The 26381-nt window shown below is 41.3% G+C and overlaps 3 protein-coding genes and 2 pseudogenes across 4 annotated transcripts; 3 read left to right on the top strand and 2 right to left on the bottom strand.

Annotated features, from left to right (window-relative positions):
• Positions 1-3437: 3437 nt before the first annotated feature.
• Positions 3438-5030, bottom strand: LOC131692757 (pentatricopeptide repeat-containing protein 2, mitochondrial-like). The gene is made up of 4 exons (XM_058979998.1): positions 4866-5030; positions 4565-4808; positions 3943-4429; positions 3438-3883 (listed from the first exon to the last, which is right to left on the bottom strand). The coding sequence occupies exons 1-4, from the start codon at positions 4909-4911 to the stop codon at positions 3491-3493; spliced, it is 1170 nt and encodes a 389-aa protein (XP_058835981.1). The 5' UTR covers positions 4912-5030; the 3' UTR covers positions 3438-3490.
• A 7304-nt stretch (positions 5031-12334) lies between these two features.
• LOC131688454 (decapping nuclease DXO homolog) lies at positions 12335-14708 on the top strand. Its single transcript, XM_058972722.1, is given in 3 exon segments — positions 12335-12906; positions 12964-13944; positions 14477-14708. Coding segments are annotated over 2 exon segments (1137 nt in total). The 5' UTR covers positions 12335-12359; the 3' UTR covers positions 13554-13944; positions 14477-14708.
• Positions 14709-14931: 223 nt separating this feature from the next.
• Positions 14932-19457, bottom strand: LOC131688211 (uncharacterized; annotated as a pseudogene).
• LOC131688212 (asparagine--tRNA ligase, cytoplasmic-like) lies at positions 16153-17629 on the top strand (annotated as a pseudogene).
• A 3959-nt stretch (positions 19458-23416) lies between the features above and the next one.
• LOC131693962 (decapping nuclease DXO homolog) lies at positions 23417-26091 on the top strand. Of its 2 annotated transcripts, XM_058982268.1 has the most exons (3): positions 23417-23499; positions 23570-24176; positions 24235-26091. In XM_058982268.1, exons 2-3 carry the CDS (start codon positions 23612-23614, stop codon positions 24816-24818), a joined length of 1149 nt encoding a protein of 382 aa, XP_058838251.1. In that variant the 5' UTR covers positions 23417-23499; positions 23570-23611; the 3' UTR covers positions 24819-26091. The 2 variants fall into 2 exon arrangements, with proteins under 2 accessions (XP_058838251.1, XP_058838250.1); XM_058982267.1 differs by having other exon boundaries at positions 23445-24176.
• Positions 26092-26381: the final 290 nt, after the last annotated feature.

Raw genomic sequence — 26381 nt, 5'->3', positions numbered from 1 at the left:
GATTCGACCAGAGTGTGGAGTACGTGGAACTAGTCGCATTACCCTAAAGGAAGCGTACAAAAATGCGAAGCATTTGTGAGGCACAAAACACGGAGTAGATCAGCAAAAATATTGTGGTGTGGAGAGAAAAGAGCGGCATCGAAAAAACCGGAAGATTTGCGCTAAACGACGGAAGTGCTCGGAAACGACTCCGCGTTCCAGGGAGGGTTACCCACTGGAAAACAGTAACACCGAACAGTCGGTTAGGCGAGTCGTAGCGCTGCAAAAAGGGCCTATGCAGAGGGCCTTATTCTGGAAACTGAATCTTTGTTTTGGAATCTAATTCGTTATTTGGAAGCTGATTCTTGTGCGGTAGCGGATAACTTCTGTGAGGCGCGACGACCCGACCCGGCCGACGGGGTGTGCGGAAAGTGCAAAACCCGAGGGCATAACTAGTGCGAGTGCACGTAAGCTAGTGTAAGGAAGAAATGGCTGATTGGGCCTAGTAAGTAGCGTTCTGGAACGAGAAAAGGAAGAGAAAGCGAAGCAGAGAAGGTAGACAAAGTAATAAAATGTATGTAGAATCTGATTTGTGGATTGTTTTGATTACTAGATATAGGTAAACATTTTCGCGCTGCACATGTTCTTATTATGTGATCTGCCCCATTCACAAGAAAGGCCAGCATTTGGAGTGTGAGAATTTCCGAGCGATCACCATTTTGAATGCCGCCTACAAAGTGCTACCCCATATCATCTTCCGTTGTCTATCACCTAAAGTAAATGAGTTCGTGGGAAGTTATCAAGCCGGCTTCATCGATGGCCGGTCGACAACGGACCAGATCTTCACCGTACGACAAATCCTTCAGAAATGCCGTGAATACCAGATCCCAACGCATCACCTGTTCATCGACTTCATCGACAGTATCGGAGCTAATGGACGAAAACAGCTTTCCCGGGGAGCTGACTCGACTGATCAAAGCAACGATGGACGGTGTACAAAACAGCGTAAGGATTGCGGGTGATCTTTCCAGTCCATTCGAATCTCGACGGGAACTGAGACAAGATGGTGGACTCTCGTGTCCACTATTCAACATCGCTCTGGAAGGTGTGATGCGACGAGCCGGGCTCAACAGCCGGGGCACGATCTTCACAAAATCCGGCCAATTTGTATGCTTCGCGGACGACATGGACATTATCGCCCAAACATTTGGAACGGTGGCAGACCTGTACACGCGAAGCAGCGAAGGTCGGACTGGTGGTAAATGCGTCCAAAACAAAGTATATGCTGGTAGGCGGAACCGAAAACGACAAGATCCGGCTAGGAAACAACGTTACGATAGACGGGGATACCTTCGAGGTAGTGGAGGATTTTGTCTACCTAGGATCCTTATTAACGGCTGACAATAACGTGAGCCGTGAAATCCGAAGACGCATCATCAGTGGAAACCAGGCCTACTATGGGCTCCAGAAGAAACTGTGGTCAAGAAAGATTCACCCCCGCACCAAATTCACCATGTATAAAACGCTTATAAGACCGGTGGTTCTCTACGGGCACGAGACTTGGACCATGCTCGAGGAAAACCTGGAAGCGCTAAGAGTTTTCGAGCGACGGGTGCTAAGGCATGTGCAGGAGAACGGTGTGTGGTGGCGAAGGATGAACCACGAGCTCGCTGCACTCTATGGCGAACCCAGTATCCAAAAGGTGGCCAAAGCTGGAAGGATACGATGGGCAGGGTATGTTGCAAGAATGCCGGACAACAATCCTGCAAAGATGGTGTTCGCTAATGATCCAGTTGGTACACGAAGGCGAGGAGCGCAGAGAGCACGATGAGCGGACCAGGTGTAACGTGATTTGGCGAGTGTTGGGAGTAACCGACGTTGGAGAGCTGCAGCTACAAATCTAGTATTGTGGAGGCAAATTGTTGATTCAGTGTTATCATGAAATTGATGTTGAACTAAATAAATGAAAATGAATGTTCTTATTATAACATCGATCTTAATGAAACTATAAAGAACTGAAAGAGTTTCATCTCAGCTTAAATCGATAATGGTTGTCATTGAAGATTTACAGAACCCTATATTTACTTCGACATCAGGAATAGCTGAGGGAAGCTACTTGGGATCATTGATGTTTCTGCTTTTCATCAATGATGTGCATTCAGCGCTGAGGACTCCTCACCAGTCCTCGTAGAAGATCTCAAAATTTTCGGTCTCTTCAGGCTATCAATTGAGGGATTGCAAATTGCTCCAACAACAGCTTGAAACGTTTGCTGTTTGTGGTTTAGCAAGAACCGCATGTGTGAAAAGAAGTTCACGGTCATTGAAATCTCACGAAAAATATTCTCGCAGAGCTCGGCCCGTTAGACTCCCAGACTTTTTTTAATGACTGCCGAAAACCTGGGGAATATTTTACCATGCACGATTGAGAGAGGAAACGAAAGGGAGTCCCCTTTTGACTGTCCTGGTTCTTTACTCGCCTGATATGGTCACCCTACCTTCAGAAAAACTTGGTCGTATTGAGCAAAATTTAAAGTGAACGACCGCGGCGTTGGGTCGGAGGAGAGCTTTTTCGCCAACATTACTCATGATAAGAATAATCCGATGTTTCATTTGTTCTCGAGACACACTAGATCGAGAGGCCTGTTGTTCACTTGTCTCTCGTAGAAACAACATTTATTTATTTTGAGTGTAAAATGAAACGGCGATGACGATTTTTATAATGCATATGTTATGAACCGTAGGAAACATCTAGTTCAGTTTGTATTGGGTGTGGCAGGGGTTGAAGGGTGTAATCTCTACACTGAAAAAAAAAAAACCAAGCGTTAATTCTATTTGCTTCAAAACACTTAAAATCCATATGAAGAAGAAAATACTAATGTTATCACGCGCATACGTGCCTTCTATGTGTCAACTGTATAAACTATGTATGCGCACACATAAATTATATGTGGGTAGTGTCATAGAATCGAATTTTATGTGCCTTATAGCTATGAAATGTGAATGTAAGATTAATATGTCTTGTAAATACACACATTAGGTTTATGTGCCAGCAAATAGTGTCTATCTGCCACTGCTAATTGCAAAAATCTATGTGTAAAATCAATAGGCATAACGTTTACATTTTTTTGAGTGTAGAACAGCGACCTTCAACCTGAGGACCGTGAAAGAGTTGCTGGTGGTCCGCGAAGAATGTCTTTTTCGGGCGAATACTGGAATTTCAAGTATTTTCCTCGTAACATACCTTGGGGATCCGCTACAACTCGGGGTGATTTCGGAGGGGACCGTTGTTCCAAAAATGTTGAGAACCGGTGCTCTAGACATCTCTCTGGTCATCTAAATTACACTTGCACGTGTAATTAGCCGGAAAAAAACATCGTATAGCATATTTTAAGCATGGCCCCAAGGGTTCTAGACTGAATGTTAACGTTGATAGAGTCATCAGTCAAATAAAAAATAAGTTGAACAATATTTATAGTCTTGTTTTGCTAAATTTAAAAAAAAACTACCATTGCTAATTCATATCCGATAACCCAGGACGGGAGAAACGTTCCCTTTGCGTTCTGTTAGGTGCAAATGATCTGAACTGCTGGGTACCACCTCGAGTGTGATAACTCTCTGCCAAGTTATTATAAGTATCCCTTCTTGGGGCAGAAGTCACAATTTCTTGACATAGCAACTCGTCCAATGTACTATCGGTGATGTGACCATTCTTAGTCAGGTACTCCAGCATCCTTTGTAGATCTTGTAGCGTCTCTGACTCCGAAGCTGCTAACGTATCCTTAAGTTGCTGAACCACTTCCCGGCAGAATGTCTGTTTCTTTTCTAAAGGTCCACCGATTTCCAACACTGTTCGAAAAATTGGTAACAGATCTTCTAAACGTCCCAACGCAGTAAGGGCTAAAACCTACAAAAATAGTGTGGATGAAAAACTAATTATTTAAAGTTCCGTAGCAAATTATGTACCTTAATTTGTCTTATTGTCACGTAGTTTCCTCGGGTTAACGTAGCGATAATTTCTAGCGCAATTCCAGGTTGATTGTGGTTTAGCGCCAGTGCGGCAGCAAACGCGGTTGCCTTTCTCATCGGTAAGTGTCCGACTGCGTTTAATTCCTTCCATAAACTCATGGCATACTGGAAAGATTCCTGACTGTTTTCCTTATAACAGGCGGCAAACGCCAATGTAATCGAGTGTTTTGGATAGCGGCCACTTTGAACTTGGCGCGCTTTGATCAGGTCGAACAGCTCTCGAACCTGCGGGTAGAGTCCATGCTCGTACAAAAGATCGCCCAGAACCTGGTAGGAAGCAAACTGATCAAAAAAGCCGTTGTATTTTTCGTCTTTGATAAGCTGCAGGGCCAGTTGTGGGTCTTTCATGAAGTAAAGAGCCCGCATCACCACCGGACCGAAAATGTAGTTTCCGAATCGTAGTTCCTGTCCTTGTGAGTTGTACCTAAGTGAAGAGGATTTCCTGTTAGAACCTACTGTGCACTGAAAACTTAAACGATTCTGACGGGAAAAATTGAATTGAATTGTTCAATCACTGATTTCTCGTGCAGAACAACGTGGAATATGAAACTATTATTACTTGTCAATCATATCCAGAAGCAGCTTCTTGTCTTCGGGGGTGTTCTCCACTAGGTGAACAATATTCTTGAGGTCCTCCGTAAAGATCATGTTGGTTGCGGAACCGTCCACAAATTCTCGCATCTTTCGTTTAAAACTATCGACATTGTGCATGTGTTGCGTTTTAGTTTTCTCCCGGTAGTTTTGATAGCCATCTAAACCCAATACCGAAGCGGAGTACAAGCTCCGGGTATTGACGATGTTTGCTGTGGTGAAATGGCTTTCGTTAAACTACTTAATTCAGAATTGTTATGCAGACTTACCACATTCCGACTGACGAACCAAGGTAAGTAAACTTTTTCTTAACATGATTGTAATTCTTGTATAATTTTAAATTCTTATTTTACCAATATTATTATTTCGGCTGGCTTAGACCCTTCAATCCTCAATCGCATAACACTTTTTTAGTTAGTAGAAAGCATAACCTCAAACACGTGTGCGGTGCAGACTGACACTAGACGTAAAACATCGCACGCGTAGAGCACTAAACGTACACTGGAAAATGAGTTACTCTGTGTTTATAAACACTGTTGTATCTTGTTTCGGTATCAGATGATGTAATTTTGTATTTTGCCGCAAATTGTATTAAATTTTCAGTATTTTTTTTGTACTTGTATGTTTATTTACCTTATATCAGTCCAAGGATTTTTTTTTCAGTTGATTAAGTATACGATAATATAAGCTAATAATTATTTAAATCGGGTCAAAGTGGAGTACTCCATAAAGTTATAGTTGTTGCTACAATTTACATTCGAATCGAAAACGACCATACGCAAATTTATCACTACCCCATAAAAAAATTGACATTTGCGAAACTGTGCACTCGACCGACGAAATCGGGTGTCTTCAAGATCGACCTATTAATTTACCGACTAAGTTGAATAACGTCAGGGGAAGATTTTTGTTACCATATTAATCAGTAGATTTTATAAGACTGATTCTGGTACCCGACTTAATCGACTGAAAAATCGCCTGGAAACATTTTGTTGCATCGGAACAAGATTTAATAGTCATTCGTAACCCAACTTTGTACCGGGAAACAAGTGCTTTTTGTTCTCTCCGGTGTGGTTTAGTTTTTTCGGTGGTACGAAGGTGCTTGCTGTGGCAGAGGCTGCAGTAAAGCATTACTAATAAACAGTCCCGCGAGTGATAATTGTTACCTGCGATATCAGTTAAAGTAGTGCAGTGAAGTGCGTTACTAAACATTTTTCTTGCCTGAAAGACGGCTTTGTTTAGACGAGCTATATCAGCTCTAATGTGTGAAGGTCACGCGGGTGACGAATAAAACAAACGAAGGATCAATTCACCTACCAGCTCGTCAGGAACCAACTGGTGAAGTGTTTCGTTTTTTACTTTTCTTATCGATTTTTTTCTTTTTATTGCTTTTGATTTTTTATTTTGATTTAAGTTAAACAGTGCGGTCGAGCGTGTTGCTCCCGCAACAAAATGGAACAATCAGAAGGATCACCCTCCGAAGAGGAATATTATGAAGAAGAAGAACGTATATCTGATACTGAGACAGATAATGTTATGGTCGATCCACTTCCCCCACTTTCCCCCAATGTCTCACAGCCCCCCCGAGTCAAGGTTTACCAGGATGGATCCGCTGGTCCTTGGGTGGTATACTTTCGGCCCAAAAATAAACCGTTAAACAGCATAACTGTTGCACGGGAGCTGACAAAACGTTACTCGGCCGTAACCGAGATTAAAAAGGTTCAGTTAGACAAACTGCGCGTAATCGTTACTGACTTGAAACAGGCCAATGATATCGTTAGAAATAGCCTCTTTACGCTGGAGTATCGCGTCTACATCCCTTCTCGTGATGTGGAGATCGACGGTGTGGTAAGTGATGCGGGTCTAACTGTCGATGATCTGATGAATGATGGGGCTGGCCGCTTTAAGGACCCTAACCTTCAATCAGTTAAGATTTTGGAGTGCAAGCAATTGCACTCAAAGTCCATCGAAGATGGTAATTACTATCCATCAGACTCGTTTCGCGTAACCTTCGCCGGATCTGCACTTCCGAGCTACGTTGAAGTGGGAGGAGCTCGTCTACCTGTACGCCTGTTTGTACCGCGGGTCATGAATTGTTCCAATTGCAAGCAGCTAGGTCACACGGCCACCTACTGTAGCAACAAGCAACGGTGCGGTAAATGTGGGGAACGCCATGCGGATGATACTTGCAGTAGCCCTGCTGAGAAGTGTGTTTACTGTGGGGAGAATCCGCATGCACTTTTGACATGCCCAACGTACAAACTTCGCGCGGATAAACTGAAGCGATCCGCCAAAGATCGCTCCAGACGCTCTTACGCAGAAATGCTTAAAAGAGCTGTTCCACTTATCTCCGAAAACCCATTCGCTCTCTTGCCAACTGACGATAACGCCTCTAACGACCCTTGCGAGGGGCATTCTTTGGCTCCGCTTGGAAACTCTAGGAAAAGACCTAATCAAAACTCACCTGAACTTCCTCGTAAGGGTCCTAGGTTGTCCCAAACAAGGGTACAAAATAAAAATAATTCATCAACTGGAAGGGCTGGTACAAATCCGAAGATAATACCTCCTGGTTTTGGGAAATTGAGATACAACCAGGAGTTCCCAGCACTCCCCGGGGCACCAAAAATCCCAAGTGCTCCAATTTTACAGTCAGAAACTCAACCTAAAACGGGATTCCTTAAATTTTCTGACATTGTGGACTGGATATTCACAGCTTTCAACATTACCGATCCTATGAAAAGCTTGCTGGTTGCTATTCTACCAACAGTAAGAACATTTTTAAAACAGTTGACTGAACAATGGCCCCTCCTTACAGCGATCGTATCCTTCGATGGCTAACTTATTAGACGGAATCAGGGATCTGATCACTGTTTTACAGTGGAACTGCAGAAGTATTATCCCCAAAATTGATTCATTAAAACACTTGCTAAATTACAATCATTGTGATGCATTTTCCCTATGTGAAACATGGCTAACTTCTAATATAAACCTCAACTTCCACGATTTTAACATTATCCGCTTGGATCGAGAAGACTCATATGGGGGGGTACTTTTAGGGATCAAAAAGTGCTACTCCTTCAATCGAATCAACCTCCCTTCGACGCCAGGCATTGAAGTTGTCGCTTGTCAAACAACAATCAAAGGCAAAGATCTTTGCATTGCTTCTATTTACATTCCTCCTAGGGCCATGATGGGATATCGAAGATTCTCCAACGTGATTGAACACCTTCCCTCGCCCCGCCTGCTTCTTGGAGACTTTAACTCTCACGGTACGGGGTGGGGCTGTCTATACGACGATAATCGATCTTCGACAATTCAAGACCTTTGTGACAACTTCAATATGACAATTCTGAACACAGGGGAAATGACACGAATTCCTAGACCACCTGCGCAAGCAAGTGCACTGGACATATCTTTATGCTCGACATCACTACGGTTAGATTGCAAGTGGAAGGTAATATCTGATCCCCACGGTAGTGACCACTTACCAATTGTAATTGCAATCACCACTGGTTCAAGACCATCGACACCAATCAATGTTCCCTATGACCTCACACGAAACATTGATTGGAAGAGCTACGCTGCTGAGATATCCAAAACTATCGATTCAACACAGATACTTCCCCCGGAGGAAGAATATAAGTTTTTGTCCAACTCGATTCTCGATAGCGCGATTCAAACTCAGACGAAACGAGTACCCGACGTGAACACCCAAAAACGTTCTCCCAACCCGTGGTGGGACAAAGAGTGCTCAGACGTGTACGCGGAGAAAGCTGCCGCGTATAAAACTTTCCGGAACGACGGGTTAGTTGCTAGTTATCGAGTGTACGCGATATTAGAAAAGCGAATGAAAAATTTAATGAAAGCTAAGAAACGCAGTTACTGGCGCCGGTTTGTCGACGGGTTAACAAGAGAAACATCGATGAGCACTCTTTGGGGCACGACCCGACGTATGCGAAACCGAAACAGTACTAACGAGAGCGTGGAATATTCAAACCGTTGGATATTCGATTTCGCCAAGAAGGTTTGTCCGGATTCCGCCCCGGCACAGAAAATCTACCGCGCCGCGTCGCCTTACAATACCGCGAACGAAACACCGTTTACGATGGTGGAGTTCTCACTTGCTCTCTTATCATGTAACAATAAAGCCCCGGGGCCAGATAGAATTAAATTCAACTTATTGAAGAATCTGCCAGACTCTGCCAAAAGACGCTTGTTGAATTTATTTAATAGGTTTCTTGAGGGTAACATTGTCCCACATGACTGGAGACAGGTGAGGGTCATCGCCATCCAAAAACCAGGAAAACCAGCCTCCGACCACAATTCGTATCGTCCGATCGCAATGCTGTCCTGTATCCGGAAGTTGTTCGAGAAAATGATCCTGTTTCGGCTCGACAATTGGGTCGAAACAAATGGCTTACTGTCAGATACACAATTTGGCTTCCGCAAAGGCAAAGGGACGAACGATTGCCTTGCGTTGCTCTCAACAGAAATTCAAATGGCATATGCTAACAAAGAGCAGATGGCATCAGTATTCTTGGATATTAAGGGGGCTTTCGATTCAGTTTCGATCAACATTCTTTATGAGAAGTTGCACCAGCATGGTCTTTCGCCAATTTTAAATAACTTTTTGCTAAACCTGTTGTCTGAAAAACAAATGCATTTCTCGCATGGCGATTTATCGACATCACGATTTAGCTACATGGGCCTTCCCCAGGGCTCATGTCTAAGCCCTCTCCTCTACAATTTTTACGTGAATGACATTGACGAATGTCTTGTCAATTCCTGCACGCTAAGGCAGCTTGCAGATGACGGTGTGGTCTCTATTACAGGTCCTAAAGCCGTCGACTTGCAAGGACCACTGCAAGATACCTTGGACAATTTGTCTGCATGGGCTCTCCAACTGGGTATCGAGTTCTCCACGGAGAAAACTGAGCTAGTCGTATTTTCTAGAAAGCGTGAACCAGCGCAACTACAGCTTCAATTAATGGATCAAACTATTGCTCAGGCTTCAACATTCAAATATCTCGGGGTATGGTTCGACTCTAAAGGTACCTGGGGATGTCACATTAGGTATCTGAAACAGAAGTGCCAACAAAGGATCAACTTTTTCCGTACAATAACTGGAACATGGTGGGGTGCCCATCCAGGAGACCTAATCAGGTTGTACCAAACAACGATATTATCAGTGTTGGAGTACGGATGTTTCTGCTTTCGCTCCGCTGCGAACATACACTTCATCAAACTGGAGCGAATCCAGTATCGTTGCTTGCGTATTGCCTTGGGTTGCATGCACTCGACCCATACGATGAGTCTCGAAGTGCTGGCGGGCGTTCTTCCGCTGAAAAATCGATTCTGGGACCTCTCATATCGATTGCTCATTCGATGCGATATTCTGAACCCATTGGTGATTGCAAATTGCGAAAGGCTTGTCGAGCTTAATTCTCAGACCCGATTCATGTCCTTGTACTTCGATTACATGGCACAGAACATCAATTCATCTACATATAACGTCAACCGTGCTCATCTCTTAGATACTTCTGATCCAACTGTATTTTTCGATACATCCATGAAGGAAGAGATTTGTGGAATTCCGGATCATATTCGCCCACAAGTGGTCCCAAATATTTTCTATAACAAATACCATCAAGTCGACTGCGCCAAAATGTTCTACACTGACGGATCAATTCTCGACGGGTCCACAGGCTTCGGTATCTTCAACGAAAATCTTGCTGCCTCATTCAAACTCAATGATCCTGCTTCAATTTACGTCGCAGAATTAGCTGCCATTCAGTATACTCTCGGGATCATTGACACCCTGCCCTCAGACCATTACTTCATCGTTTCGGATAGTCTCAGCTCCATTGAGGCCATCCGTGCGGCGAAGCCTGGAAAGCACTCACCGTATTTCCTGGGGAAAATACGGGAATATCTGAGTGCTTTATCTGAAAAATCTTACCAGATTACCTTGGTTTGGGTCCCGTCACATTGTTCTATTGCGGGCAATGAGAAGGCGGACTCTTTAGCCAAGGTGGGCGCATTAGAAGGCGACACTTACGAAAGACCAATTTGCTTCAACGAATTTTTCAGTATCTCTCGTCAGAGGACGCTCGATAGTTGGCAAACCTCATGGAGCAATGGGCATCTGGGACGGTGGCTACATTCCATTATCCCGAAGGTATCAACGAATGCTTGGTTTAAGGGGTTGGATGTGAACCGGGACTTTATTCGTACGATGTCAAGGATCATGTCCAACCATTACTCGTTTGACGCGCATCTCCGTCGTATAGGGCTTGCTGAAAATAATCATTGTGTTTGTGAGAACGGCTATCACGACATCGAGCATGTTGTTTGGCTGTGCGCAGAGTACTGTGTTGCCAGGTCCCAACTAATAGATTCCCTTCGGGCCCGAGGTAGATCACCCTATGTGCCAGTCCGGGACGTCCTGGCAAGCCGTGACCACCCCTATATTTTTCTTATCTATATCTTTTTGAAAACCATTGATGTCCAAGTTTAATACATTTTACCCTCTCTCATTCACAGTAGAATCTCACCAACCTATCCCTGTATCTACAATATGGCATTGCTTCACGAGTCTTCGGTGCACACTCTTCTTGATAACCGTCTATCCAGAACATCATGACATACCGCACATGCAGATGATATAGAGTGCCAATAATTATCCGAAATATCGACCCTCCCCTCGCCCCTGCGATTACAGGCTGGAAACTACAACACTACAACAAAGTGTGCATATCCGCCACAATGATCAATCAGCAAACGACGATGTCAATTACACAATATGTATCCCACTTCCTACCTTTGTCCTTTACTTACATAAGAGGGGAGCAAGCCGCCCCTAAATACGGCTTTCCCTTCCCCCACTAACATGTGACATGTAATATAAAAAAAAATGAATTATCGGCCTCGTTAAGCTACAGCATTTGGGCCTAAATAAACGTATTTTAAGATAAAAAAAAAAAAAAAAAGATTTAATAGTCATATTGTTCCACAGACGAAATCGGTTCTCGTATTGTTGACAAACGCTAAAGTCAAGCTTTATGTTACAAATACAATTTTTATTTGTTTGGCATATATTTGCAACAAATTGAAAGTGAAATAGCAAAAATTACAGACACACAATTTTAACAGAAACAAGTGATTGTATACCTGACTATCGCTCGGATTGATTTGGGTAAGTCTGATTAATGTTTCTGTTGTTAGTTTTTATTATTCTCTATAATATGTAATTGCAGATGTATTGAATCAATCAGACCGTTGCCTGTACGAATGAAAAAAGGAAGTAAAAGAAATTCCAGTTCGCGTTTTAAGAGCAAAAGGAAGGTCTGTAATTGTAATTATCAACAAGTCATACCAAGTTCCAAGCGTAAGTCCTATAGATTTTTTTTACATGTACATAAAAAACAATATTAATTTCACACTTTTTTATGTGTAAACTTGTCTTTTACTTATTTCGAGAAATTCCCAGTGAAGGTTGGATTTGAACAATTTTAAACTATCGACAGATCTACATATTTAATCGTTTTCAATCAACCGATTTCGACATATTTCGTCGACCTATTTCGTCTGGTGTTGCGTCGACAGACACTCATGTTAAACTCTCATAAGCGTCGATGCAACAATTTATAAATTCGTCGATTTCGAAGTCGGGCGATTCAGCCGACCAAAGCCGATTTAGTCGCTGGGAAAATCGGGAGGATTTTTTACGGGGTAGCATTACCATACTTTGAGAAATTTCTATAATGCAGCAAACAAATCTATATCCGGCATCCACGCTCGATAGTACAAGAAAATTTCCTTCAATATCCCAGCCCAAAGCAATCGGTTTCTTTAGCGTAGGTCCGGATCGAGAGTATATACCCTCCGCAGAAAATCTAAAATATTTGCGTTTGCCCAAATCGGCACCGGGTAAACCGTTGCAGATTGATCTGAACGAGGGATTCCATATTCGCAAACCAAAACCGGACCATGAGAATTACGAACGAATGTATGATTTGCTGAGGTTCGTCGTTGGAAATGAGCTGCATCTACGTGAACGCATCTCAGAAGCAGACCCCAACGAACGACTCAACTGTGAGTTTGTTTGTTTCCGGGGTCTGATGCGGATGGTGATGTGTACACCTTACGATTAGAAAACTGGTTGGATAATTTTAGCCAGTCGCTATAAAAAGACTATTTATCTGTGTGCCAAAGATACACCGGAAAAGATTGCAGAGGAAGCGAACCAAACTGAGCAGCTGAAGCGGATCTGTTACTATGGACTCAAGTTTGAGCAGCATATTCTGGCTGGTAATTTGAGCGTATCATACAATTTCTTACCTTTTTGAAAACCTACCTATCTTACAGATGACCCTAACAGTCTACCAGACACAGAGTCTCCAGTGCTCGAGTCGGAGGAATTCGGTGTCCTGTTTAGAAGAACACTGGAAGGAAAAAGAATTCTGTATTGTGCTGAAATGGATGGAATCATATCCAACGAATCCGTCGACAAAAATAACCTTTGTGTGGACCATCTTCAGCGACTAGAATTCGTCGAAGTAAAGGTGAAACTAATCGAGAAGAATCAAAGGAAAGTGGACAACTTTTATCGATACAAAACCCGACAATGGTGGTGCCAAAATTTTCTTGTTAATATTCAACGAATCTTCGTTGGTCTGAGGGATGATCGGGGTATTGTCGATGAGATCAAAGAAATGAGTTTGGAAGAGCTCCATCGATCTTCCCGAAAGTTCTGGTCGGCTTCAGTTTGCACCGCTTTCCTCTCACAATTTCTGGACACAGTGCAATTGAAAATGCAGGGAATTAACTGTCCTCATACGGTTTACCGGTTTGATTACGACCCTACATGGAGTGCAAATATTTTCTTTTCTGTAGCGGAAGGATTAAACAACGATACATTTCTTCCTAATTGGTACTGTTCTAAGATATTGAAGTAAAGTTCCCCGATTTAAACGAAGTACTGACGCTGGACTCTAAGGGCCCAGATAAGCTGAAATTCCGTTCCGATTCCGTTCCGTTTTCACGTTGTGGATCGCAGTGGAACTTATGTTCAACCCTGTGCATATGTCTAAACCAGAGCAAAACAAATCGATCATCTCTTTTTCTCCTATCAATTTTTCTTTCGTGTGTCATCATACGTTGCGTTACCAGTCAGAAAGAGATAAACTTTGTTTACATATAGTATTAAAAGCAGCAAACGAAAATTTCAATCACATTTTAAATCTTTCTGCAATTAAAAATATATATTAGCAAAAGTTTTTCACTACAATCGGAGCATAAAAAAGTTCCGGAAGTGCTTGTGGAGTTTTGTTGTTGTTTTTCCGAATAGTAAGCTAGTGAGAGTGGATATTTTTTAACACCATGTCAACAAAAATGACAAATTGTTTATGAGCGATGTACGGTTGAAATAATGCCTGATGATAAATTCTATTCTATTGCGAACAATAAATCACCTTTGTGTATTGGTATTATGATGTGTAATTATGATGTGTAATTCGATTAATCCAAATCAGATTAGAAACTAGTGTAGGAAGATCTTGTGTAGTGTTTTAAGGAGCCAATAAGAAGATCATGTAGTGAGAAGACTTCACCCCGGAAGCTTAAACAAGGTTCCCACTGATAGTGATTCCATTGTACTGAAGATATAATACTTTTTCATTTGTAAACTCATTCATGTCGTTTTTCATTGAAAAACACCGAGGCGGTGGATTGCCTTGGTGTTTCACTTTCTAGCAGTGGGAATGAAACACGTCCAGTGGCCTGCTCTTCTGCTAGAAAGTGCAACTTGAGAGCAATCCACCGCCCCGGGGTTTTTCAATAAATTCAGTTTGATATTTGTTTCTTTTCTGTACTCTTTCAGTTGAAGGCTCTTTTGTATGGCAATACAAATTACGAAATTACAACGAGTGAAACGTGTTAGCATCTTTGATACACAGCTGCTATTTGGACCAGCGATCATGCAGTTTTGAAGGCTACACGTGGAAATGGATACCCTCGATACGAGATTTCAACGTGCCATAATGCGATTTGGAGCTGGCTGATAACTATTCGACTAAAACTATATAAGGAATAGACAAACGAATGAAATATCACCACACGCTGTTTTTACTAAAGATTATGAATGAAAGAAAGCCAAATTCCTTTCTTTTCTCTATAGAATGTCATTACGATTCAGTTTATTCTTCGTATATCGCTTTTGGCTCCCAGAGTGTGCACGTCTAATTTTAAGAGAGTTTTAAACTGCTGAATTGTTCCAAAGCAAGACGGCAAACTTTTATAACTTAACTGGATATTTTCTTTCGATACATAAAGCAATTTACTTTAGAAACATAATTTATTCATTCGCAATACATTTGTCCATGTTTCTGTAAGAGTTATAATTCACTTCGATCGGGTGAAATTGCATAAATATTCTATCTTAGACTCTCGAGAATCGTGCCTCCCACTGAGAGGGTTACATCTCTTTTTTTCATCGTAGCCTATCTATTTATTGTACCCAACCGAACACATCGTCTGCTGTTCAAATTATGGGATAAAAAATTGGTATCCCTACTTCGCACAAAATCTCTACCTCTTCCAGTATATTCATCGGAATATAGTGTAGCACCCTAATAGTTTGAGAAAAATTAAATCATCTACCCTATATGTTTAACTGTTTCAATCTGGAGCCCTTTTATTCGGTTTGCCTTCGAGTCACCAACATCGGCAGGAAGCACCACATTTCCACCAAGAATCCACTAAATAATGTTACGACGTTGCACCGATTATTTAAAGCGGCTGTCTGCCAATAGAAGATTGGGAACATGAGAAAAACTATACGCAGTGAATCATTCGATTAGTTATTTTGTCTCATTGACTATATTATTCTACATCGCATGGTGCAAACCCCAACGATTCATAGAACGGTGGTGTGTTGCTCTAAATCATAATGTCCCGCTGTTCTGTTTAGTCACCCAGTTGTTATGGTTGTCCTCAAGGCTCCTAATGGCACCTGTGAAATATCAAAGAAAATAATTATTGAAAGCTATTCAAATTGACTTGAAATAATCGTACATTGTACTCCCATCGCGTGGCGACACATACTTTTTCACGAAAATTCACCCAACGGTTATAAAAAAACATCCACACCCCTAGGGGGAAATCACTCTAAACGTTGGACTAAAATAAATTAGTGAACTTTTTTATTCCCAAAATAATCTCGACTAGTTTTAGCTAATCTTGAATAATCCTACCTATAGTTTTCAATAGTCTTGGTTTAGATAGCAGCTGTCACTTCGACCCATTACGCACTGCTGTTGTAAGGAATTCTCTTTCCGGAAGCAGCTGGGGTTAATATTTTCTTCGGACCGAAGCAACATTGCTAACATCAATCTGATCAGTCTAATTCAAAATTGGAATCGATTTATCCTACACCAGATGCACTAAGAACTGTTGGAAGCTATGAAGAAGGAATGTTTTATCCCCCACGATACGGTTAGTGGTATACGAAGAATCTACTATCCGTTTCACCCCGACCGTTCGTTCCGGGGGGCGTAGATGCACATGCAACACCCGGAAGAATGTCAGGAATGCTTGGACAGCGAAGTTCAACAGTATGATGCTAACTATGAAAAGTTTCAATTCTTAGTGGTAAGTTGGGTGGTTTCTTTCTTTAAGATAAAATTTTTTTGAATTTAATATAATCTCTTCTCGTTAGATTACCATCCGACGTTGGCAGCAGAAACTGATATCTATGCTGAGATGGTAAAAGAAGCATAACCTACTCGTAGTAACAAGGATGAAACGGAAATCAATCCCCTGTTCGGCACTCAACAAACGTTGCCAGTAAGTACTCTTATCCATTACACTTGCCGGAAAGTGAACGGCCGCTGAAATTCAACCAACGGTGATGGATAATAATAATTGAATATTGATCCAATTTTTCTCACCACCTCCAGACGATCTCTACACCTTGGAAAAGCGTGGCGATGACGAGTTCGGTGATGGAACAGCGGAAAAACCCTTCAAAACAATCCTACAAGCCATGAAGCACGCCGGCAAGGAACCTTTCCCAAGAATTTATGTAAACGCTAAGGATGCAAAATCGGAATCACCCTACGAACTAGTAGCCAAATCTCAGCTCAAGAAAATTCTTGAAAAGCGTTCTCAGCGATACCTTGTGTCAGAGGTTCCAGAAGGTAAGTCCGCTCCCGGTGGACATGAGCTGCACGTTGATTATTGGTAGCTAATTGGATTAGCTCCGGCCGGTGGGGCAGATTCTATTTTGAACGAGGATGCTCATCCTGATGTCTAGCTCGATAACAGACACATTATGATTAGAGGCGAAAATACTTCTAAGATTCTCAAGATGAGAGATGTCATTATGATGGCATTTAGTGAGCATTATCATGAACGGCGTAACGCCGCCGACGCTGGTGCAAACACAAGTTGAAGGAGGGTCGACTCTGTTCAAACTGGACTATTTTAGGTAAATAAAAAATGTTCGCATTAGAAGTATTTGCTCAAACAATAAATACATTTTAGGGCGGAAGCATTCCTGACGCAAAGCTCACAAAAATATATGGAAACCTGTTTGCCGGCATTGGGCGACTATTGCATTTCTCAAAGTTACCGTGCAGAGCAGAGTCTTGCTCGCCGTGATTTAGCAGAATACAGTTATATTGAGGGTGAATGTCCCTTTATTACTTTCAAAGAGCTACTTGATCGGCTGGAAGATTTGATAGTAGATGTTGTCGATCGAGTATTGAAATCTCCGTGGGGTCATCTTAACCCGAATTTTATGCCACCGAACTATGTCGATGCTATTGACTGACTAAAGGAGAACAACATCACCAAGAATGATGGAACTTTTTATGAGTTTGGCGATGATATTCCGGAGGGTCCGGAACGAAATATGACGGAGCAAATAAACGAACCAATAATGATGTGCCGGTTTACCGCGAAAATTAAATCATTTTACATGTCTAGATGTGAAGACGATCGCCGATTAATTGTCGGAGGTCGATTTCTCTGAACAGTATTACTAAAAAGCTAGAAATTGACACTTTTACATTAAGAAAATAAAATATTGTCTTTCTATATCAATATATTTGTATTATATCTAATAAAGCAACATACAGAGAGATGAGGGAATTTTATTAGGCACCTAAAAGCCCGTTGACATGAACGCGTATTTTCAGTTGCAGGCAATACTCTTATCACATATCCTTCGGGGTCGTTCCCATTAACCAAAGTACGGCACTCTCTGATTGAATTTGAACTTCCTGGCTAGAGTAAGTGTTCGAAGTGCTTACCAAACAGCCCGGTTGTCGAGGTTCCAGTGCAATCCACTAGTGCTACATACGGCCCGTTGTCCAATAGGAACAAGCGAACACCAGATACGTTCGTGTACCAACCGAGGGGAAATTTGAATTAAGTGGGTTCCCGCCGGTAGCAGCCAACTGAGAGTTACTGGATCGCAAGAATACAAATGCATTCGGTAGAATGTCACGGGCCAGGAACAAAGTATTAATGTTGGCCATGATTTGGTACAACCGGCCAGAACTTTCACACAACACCAGAATTCGACTTATTTCGCTATCGTAACTGGTGCTCTAAATCGCTTTGAGAGATTTGGTAAAATCTGTAGCATTTGGGTGTTTTGATTATCTGTTAAATAGACATCAGTAACGAGTGAATTTTTTTTTTTTTTAATTTGTAATGTTCTTACCTTGCAATTCAACCGCTTTCCTTAAGTCATGGATTAATTGGTGCAGGAATCGAAATCTCCCGTCACCGAACTGTTCTTCTGTGCCAATATTTTCCTTAAGAAAGTCTACCCATCGATTCGTACCCCCGTCGACGGCAATGCGGATTTTTGCTGGAATTTGACAAGCTCATCCCATATTCTATTATTCACACACCAATTAAACGAAAACAGTTGATAGTCTCGCCCAAAACAAGATATTAAATAAAAGATATTATCCAGTAGATCCAAAATCACGATAATGCATTTGACTTGATATATTGTTGTTGCCAACGAAATTTTTTTTTTTTTTTTGGCTTACACATTTTTCAAAAAAGCGCTCCAAAACAACATTCGCCCCCAGCGCACGCATACGAAAACTGAGAACCGCAAAATTTTGTGATATAAAACAGAGCTACATGACAGCCATGACAATGATATATACGCTTTTCATAATATTACCATAGCTGAGAAACAGCTGGTGGTCCGAATTGGCCAGCGGTCCGAATTGGGCCACTTCCCCCTAGATGTGCACACATGCACACACAGACATTGACCGATCTCGACGAACTGAATCGAATGGATCATGACATTCGGCCCCCGAGTCTCAGTTGAAAAGTTGATTTGTGGAGTGATTGCATAGTATTTCTTTATATGCAAAAAGCACAAAGGTTTAGATAATTTCATGTGCGATCGCACTTTCCAACTCATAACTCCAGAACCAGATCCAAATAAAATTCAATAGCAGCCTATGGCTATGTTGCACCTTTCATTTGAGTATAACATTGTTTAAATCGGTCCAACCATCTCTGAGAAAAGTGCCATTATTTGATACTCACATACATACACAAACTCAGCTGAGAGCCATCGAGCGCGTCCACGGGTGGCGGATGCAGGAACGACCTGTATCCAGTGTAGGTTAGTTGCGAATAGCCAAAATAAGCAACTCTGGATGAGCAACGCGTTCAGAGAGCAAATCAGGTGACATTTCGGGCAGTCTGGGTCGCTTTTAAACGTAATATGGTGTTGAGCAAATTCACCTGCTACAAGCAGCTGCGGCCGTGGTGTATCCGGCGAGCTGAAATCTCATTGCCGCACACTGGAAGCAGATGGACATTGACTCTTACCGTTTCGGTACGATTAAAATTCCCATGCAATCGTAGAACCGGTGTAGCATTTCGTTCCGGAGCACGATCAGCGCGGAGTATAGCGGTTCGTGGTAACACAAAAACGATAGATTTCAGCGGAATTGGTGTCGCTTCCGGTAGCGACTCAGTATCCCGTTTGGTACTTGATCGAGCGAGTCCGGTCGACTTTTCAGACAGCAGGAACAATTACACGTTGGTCGGTAGCCCAGTGGGGACGATACTGCAATGAACGGAAGTCAGTAATGATTTTTCATATTTATTCGCCATCGAACTTACCCGCACCGTTTGATGCATCTTCCCCCTCATTCGGTTTCGGTATGTTACAATTTCCCGTGCAAGCGTAGATCCGGTATAGCATCTTGTGCCGGATCACGATCAGCCCGGAGTATAGCGATTCGTTGTAAAGCACAATTGACACGATCGATCAGCAGAATTTGCGTTGGTTCCGGTAGCGATTCGCTATCCTCCGTTTGTTGCCTTTGAACGAACGAATTGTTGGACAGCAGGAACAAATACACGTTGGTCACAAACTGTAAACAGAAATAAACAACATCAATTTTCTTCTTTAGTAGGTGAGGCAAAACAATGATTTTACTAAAGCACATGAGGCCTAATGATATATTTACTAGCAGGTGATGCAAAACGATATATCGATATTTCAGCATGAGAAACAGATGCAGATTAGAATATCGCGAATGTTTATATTGTTATATCCCTCAACTACTCACGGATACTATGCAGATCAAATTAACCAACAGAATGCACGATTGTTTGCTAGGAACGACTTTAATTTTACTATCTACAATTGGGAAAACTGCGACACAATAAGCCAATGATTAGTTTTAATATCTAATAAAAAGGTTTCAGATGAACTTGTCCGTTGCAAGTTATTCACAATGGTAGCCAATGAATAAATTTTGATACACATAAAAGCAGTCTATAATGCAATGAAACTTGACCACCACAAGAACTAGGTCATAACTGGAACACTACGCACTCGTTTTCAAAACAACTTATTTTCGTCGTCATTTTAATTACACATATATGTTGTCTTCAAATTGCATGTCTGTCCTTATACCAACTGAATAAACTTTTTTTTTCTAAGATTTGGAACAACAGTGGTACAAAAAAGATTTAACATTAACTTTTTGTTTGTAACTATTTGAAATTTATCTAATAGCAATAATATAATATCAAATGTTTATATTCAGAGTAACAACAGTCAAAACAATGTTGACAGCTCTATGTGGAAGCTGTGGAACGAAATGTCAAATATTTGTGGAACGGAAGATTTTCTTCGAGTTTAACACAACCCTGATCACGAAACGGAATAGTTTTCATTCCGTTTTAGAGAGAGATAAAAATAGAAAAAAGGGCAGCCGGAAAAGGGATGCAAGAAAACGGAATTCCGTTTCTGAGCTTATCTGCACCCTAAATCGGCTTGCGTCGGCACAATCGGCCGACTATGCCACCAATTAATCGGTCGATTGTTACACCGACTCTTATGGGTGTTTAACATGGACGTCAGCCGACTCAACAACCGATTAAATATGACAGACGAAATCTGTTGAAATCGGTCTGTTTCAACCAATTAAATCGATCGATTAGTTGATAGTTTAAAACTGGAACCAGATTCACATAGATTAAATCTGGCGATTAATATGGTGACGAAAATTGTCCACCGACGAAACCCAACTTGGTCGTTTAATTAATCTGTCGACCTCGATGCACCCATTTTCGTCGGTCGACTGTGAAATTTATGAACTGTCAAATTTTCTATGGGGAAGGTATGTTAAGGTAATTGTTTACTTTAGCTACTTTTCCCCCTGTAAGTGAAAAACATGTTTTTCTTTCGTGAATATGCTAGATTAGTGTTGTAGATTCATAAAAATGAAGCGGAAAGCGAAAATTTTTAATAATTCATTAAGTAGCTTTAAAGTAAGTTGTACCTAAGAACTTTGTTCATAGGGTTATTGTGCTCCCGAAAGTAAGGTTTTTGGCGAAGCTAGTTTAATGCGGCTAGTAGCCGTAGTCCTCGTACTCGTCATCGGAAACGTAAGCGAACCTGTGATCCACTCGTTTGCCCGGTATACTCAAACATAGGGGCTATCCCTAGTTTAAGTCCGACTGAGCGGTAGCGAAGTCGGACAGCATGAGAAAAAAATCGATGTGGCGTAGCCACATTAGGCATTAACAATGTTTTATTAAGTAACAATAGGATTGTATTCATCGGCAAAAATTAAATTATTGTCACTGCCTAATGTGGCTACGCCACATCGTTTCAATTGGGTGCTGTCCGAGATAGAGATAGCCCCTATGTTTGAGTATACCGGGCAAACGAGTGGATCACAGGTTTGTTTACGTTTCTGATGACAAGTACAAGGAAGGCTCGTCCAGCGGATCCTCAGCGGCTTTGCGCCGCTTCGGATCCTTGGACTCGGCTATGCGGCATAGCCGCATTAAACTAGCTTCGGCAAAAACCTTACTTTCGGAAGCACAATAACCCTATGTGCAAGGTTAGTAGGTAAAACTTATTTTTAGTCTCATTAATAAATTATTAAAAATTTTCGCTTTCCGCCTCTTTTTTATGAATCTGCAACACTAAACTAACATATTCACGAAAGAAAAACATGTTTTCCACTTACAGGGGAAAAAGTAGCTAAAGTAAACAATTACCTATGTTAGGACCACTAGTACATAAATCCAATAAAACACCAAGAATATTTTGAAAGAGTACTTAAAAGAATGTGAAACTACATAGAAATAGAAAGTACATATAAATCAAAAACATGCCAAAAATAACGACAAAGAAGCATGCATGTATAAGAAAGAAAAACCGCAAATTTTTTAGATGCATAATCCATAAAAATCCCAAAATAAATATATCTGAAGCATTGTTTATATGTTATTCTAATTCAATAAAATTCCAAACACATTTCCAAACTACTTTTTATGTTCTAAAGTAGAGAGAATTTCGTATTTTGCATGACATTTGCTGCGTAGCAAGTGTAATCAAAATGAGTGGTGGCAAGGTACGTAGTTTAATTTATTTTCCGGGAAATGGTATTCCGCGAAATGGTTTTCCGGGAAATGGAACATTCTGGGAAATGGTTTTTCCGGGAAATGGTACATTCCGAGAAATGGTTTTCTGGGAAATGGTACATTCCGGGAAATGGTTTTCCGGGAAACAGTACATTCTGGGATATGGTTTTCCGGAATATGGTATACCGGGAAATGGTATTCCGCGAAATGACGTACAACCTAAAAACTCATTTATAAATGTTTCACACTTTATGAAAGTCAATAAAAAACAAAACGGCGGATCCGACTTCCAATTGTAAACAAGCCGCCAGGCGGATTACGCCTCTGCATTTCTAAGGTAGTGTGTACGGGCGAAATTGACAGCATCATTGTTTACAAAGCCCGTAAACAGAGTCGCCCTAAACAAAAACCAACTACTTGACACGCCCGAGGAGAATAAAAAATTTTCCCCTCCGGCGAGCACGGCGAAAACCACATTTGGTTTTTGTTTTTTGGCGACACTGCAGGGCGAAATTGTGAGTGGTCAAATAAGAGGGCGACTCAAAAATGACCTAATCAACATATTTTCATAACACTCGGCGAAATGATTTTTTTTCAATTTTATCAACGAAAACATTATATAAAATATTTTAGTAACGCTTCCGAAAACTAGTATTGTTTTAAAGTGTTTCAATATATTTGAAAGCGCAGTATGCAAACACTGTTAAAATACGATTTAATTTTCTGAAGCGAATTTTCAAAGCTATTTTTCTCGATTCGATATCATTGCGTCTTCGGCCCTTTGGTCGGTTCATGATCGATTTGAGTTGGAAATCATTCCGGTTGAGCAGGGACTCGGAAAGTACCGCTATGATGTACACTGGAAAATGAGTTACTCTGTGTTTATAAACACTGCTCTTTCTCGTTTCGCTGTGGCTAACAGCTGTTATTATTTTGTGTTTTGCTGCAAATTGTATCTAATTTAATTAAGTACGATAATATTTATAAGTTTTTTGTATATCGGGTCATGGTGGAGTACTGTATAAATTTATATTTATAGTTAGAATTTACATTCGAAGAAAAATCGAACTTTCGCAAACGAATGTTAGAAGTTTATACAATGCAGCAGACAAATCTAAACCCGGTATCCACGGTCGATAGTACAAAGGAATTTCCGACGATATCTCAGCCCAAAACAATCGGATTCTTTAGTGTAGGGCCAGATCGAGAGTACATACCCTCCGCAGAAAATCTAAAATATTTACGTTTACCTAAATCAGTACCGGATAAACCGTTGCGGATTGATCTAAACGAGGGATTCCAAATTCGCAAACCGAAACCAGACAGTGCGAAACATGAACGAATAGATCACTTGCTGAGGTTCATCGTTGAAAATGAGCTGCACCTACGGGAACGCATCTCAGAAGCAGACCACAACAAACGTCTCAACTGTGACTTTGTCTGCTTCCGGGGTCTGCTGCGGATGGTGATGTGCACACCTTACGAGTGGAAAACTGGTTGGATAATTTTAGCCAGTCGCTATAAAAAGACTATTTATCTGTGTGCCCAAGATACACCGGAAAAGATTGCAGAGGAAGCGAACCAAACTGAGCAGCAGAAGCGATTCTGTTACTATGGATTCAAATTTGAGCAGCATATCCTGGCTGGTAATTTAAGCGTATCATAGAATTTTTTTACCTTTTTGAAAACCTACCTATTTTACAGATGATCCTAACAGTCTACCAGACACAGAGTCTCCAGTGCTCGAATCGGAGGAATTCTGTGTCCTGTTTAGAACCACTCTGGAACGAAAAAGGATTATGTACGGTGCTGAAATGGATGGAATCATATCCAACGAATCCGTCAAAAATAACCTTTGTGTGGACCATCTTCAGCGATTAGAATTCGTCGAAGTAAAGGTGAAACGTACCGAGACGAATCAAAGGCAAGTGGACAACTTTTATCGCTTTAAAACCCGAAATTGGTGGTGCCAAAGTTTTCTCGTTAACATTCAACGACTCTTCGTTGGTCTGAGGAATGATGGGGGCTTCGTCGATGAGATCAAAGAAATGAGTTTGAAAGAGCTCGATCGGTCTTCCCGACAGTTCTGGTCGGCTTCAGTTTGCACCGCTTTCCTCTCACAATTTCTGGACACAGTGCAATTGAAAATGCAGGGAATAAACTGTCCTCATACGGTTTACCGTTTCGAATATGACGCTAGGAGTGGAAATATTTTGTTTGGTGTTCAAGAAGGGCGAAATAATGATTCGTTTCTTCCTAACTGGTACTGTTCAACGATATTGAAGTAAATTTTTCTGACGCTGGGTACTAACTCGATAGTAATAGTTGGCATCTCTAGAGAGACTTTGACTCAGAGATTTATGCTGACCTGTAAGTAGGCTTCAATGAAAACATGATTAAACACTGAAACCAGAAAAAAGCGTATTAAAGCGACTCGTCATTTTACCTAAGGAGTAAAAAAACAAATATTCACTCCTTTATTCCTGCTGTAGTTCTTTAGAGTATCAATTGAGCAGTGGTTGGAAAATTACCAAAATTGACTCACATTCGCGAAGAGTGCTTTGTTTTTCCAAAGCCTAGTACGCATCACTGTTCTGCCTCGTCCCTATTGAGCTGTAAATGTGTCACGTTGGTGAAAAGTTTTGCCGGTTTAGTTAGGTGTAGAATTTTACTTATCTGCCTAACGGCAAAGAATCCAAAGGCACCAACCACTCTCGCTGTGGAGCATAACCTGTACGAACAGTATTTTCTTGTGCAGTTAACAGGAAAAAGATGGTGCAACAAACAGGTTGGAGCCATCGCCAGGAAATCACTGCGGTATCAGCATCACCACAGTCGCCAGGGAAGTTCCAACAAAAATGGAAGCGCATCTCCCTAGCTAACAGTTAAGGATTACTGCAGAAGCAGCCAACGTTAACTCATTTGATATTGACCTGACCGGTTGGATTAGACCAAACCAGCAATAGTGAGGTGATTTGGTGAAATTGACCTTAATTATTTTTTTTATTTTGATCGAGTTAGTGGAATGTAAAATTTGCAATTAGTGGTACCTTTTTTCTCTAAGTTGATTAGGTTTTCATTATCCTTGTTTTATTAACGAAGTCCGGAATATTTGGCAGATGTGGCCACCCTTAAACGAAGGGTCAGTTAGGCAGCATAACGCAGGAACCAAGATGTGGTAAAGGCGCTACTTACACTTTTTAAATGTAATGCAAAGAAATAAATTCTGCAAAAATTTATGTAAAACCCCGAGGCCCGGAGATCGTCCTAAAAATTGTCTCCCAGAGGGATGGTAACCCCATCGGCAACAAAACCGTCCATGTGTGATGCTAGATAAGTGAATCTATAAACTTTTGATTGTGGTTGTCAGATCCGTATGATTATGTCCTATATTAAATTGTACCGTTTTTGATGTGTACAAAAATATAGTCTACTATTTTAATTTTAATACAGTAATATAGGGACAATCCTTAAGGCTCAAGTTACCTCAAGGCTTGGTAGTGTGCGTAAGAAAAATTGCGTTGAGCTTTGCCACCAGATTATCCATTTAAACCTTTCCAAAACTCCAAAAGAAGAATATCAGTCAATTTATTAGATCATCACGATTCAATTAATGCAAAATACCTGCTGGAAAAACTATCGGCTTAGCTGAATGGTGCTTTTGAAAAAGCGCTGTGGTTTTTTCATTGCGTGTTGCGTACCCCAGTACGGTGTAGTAGTGTGACAAAAAATCACAGCCACTTTTTCAAAAGCACCATTTAGCGAAAACGATAGTTTTTCCAGCAGCTATTTTGTATGATTTGAATCGTTGTGATCTAATAAATCGGCTGATATTCTTCTTTTAGAGTTTT

Source organism: Topomyia yanbarensis, chromosome 3 (genome assembly GCF_030247195.1).
Source record: "Topomyia yanbarensis strain Yona2022 chromosome 3, ASM3024719v1, whole genome shotgun sequence".
Taxonomy (NCBI): domain Eukaryota; kingdom Metazoa; phylum Arthropoda; class Insecta; order Diptera; family Culicidae; genus Topomyia; species Topomyia yanbarensis.
This window is presented reverse-complemented; position numbering and strand designations above follow the sequence as displayed.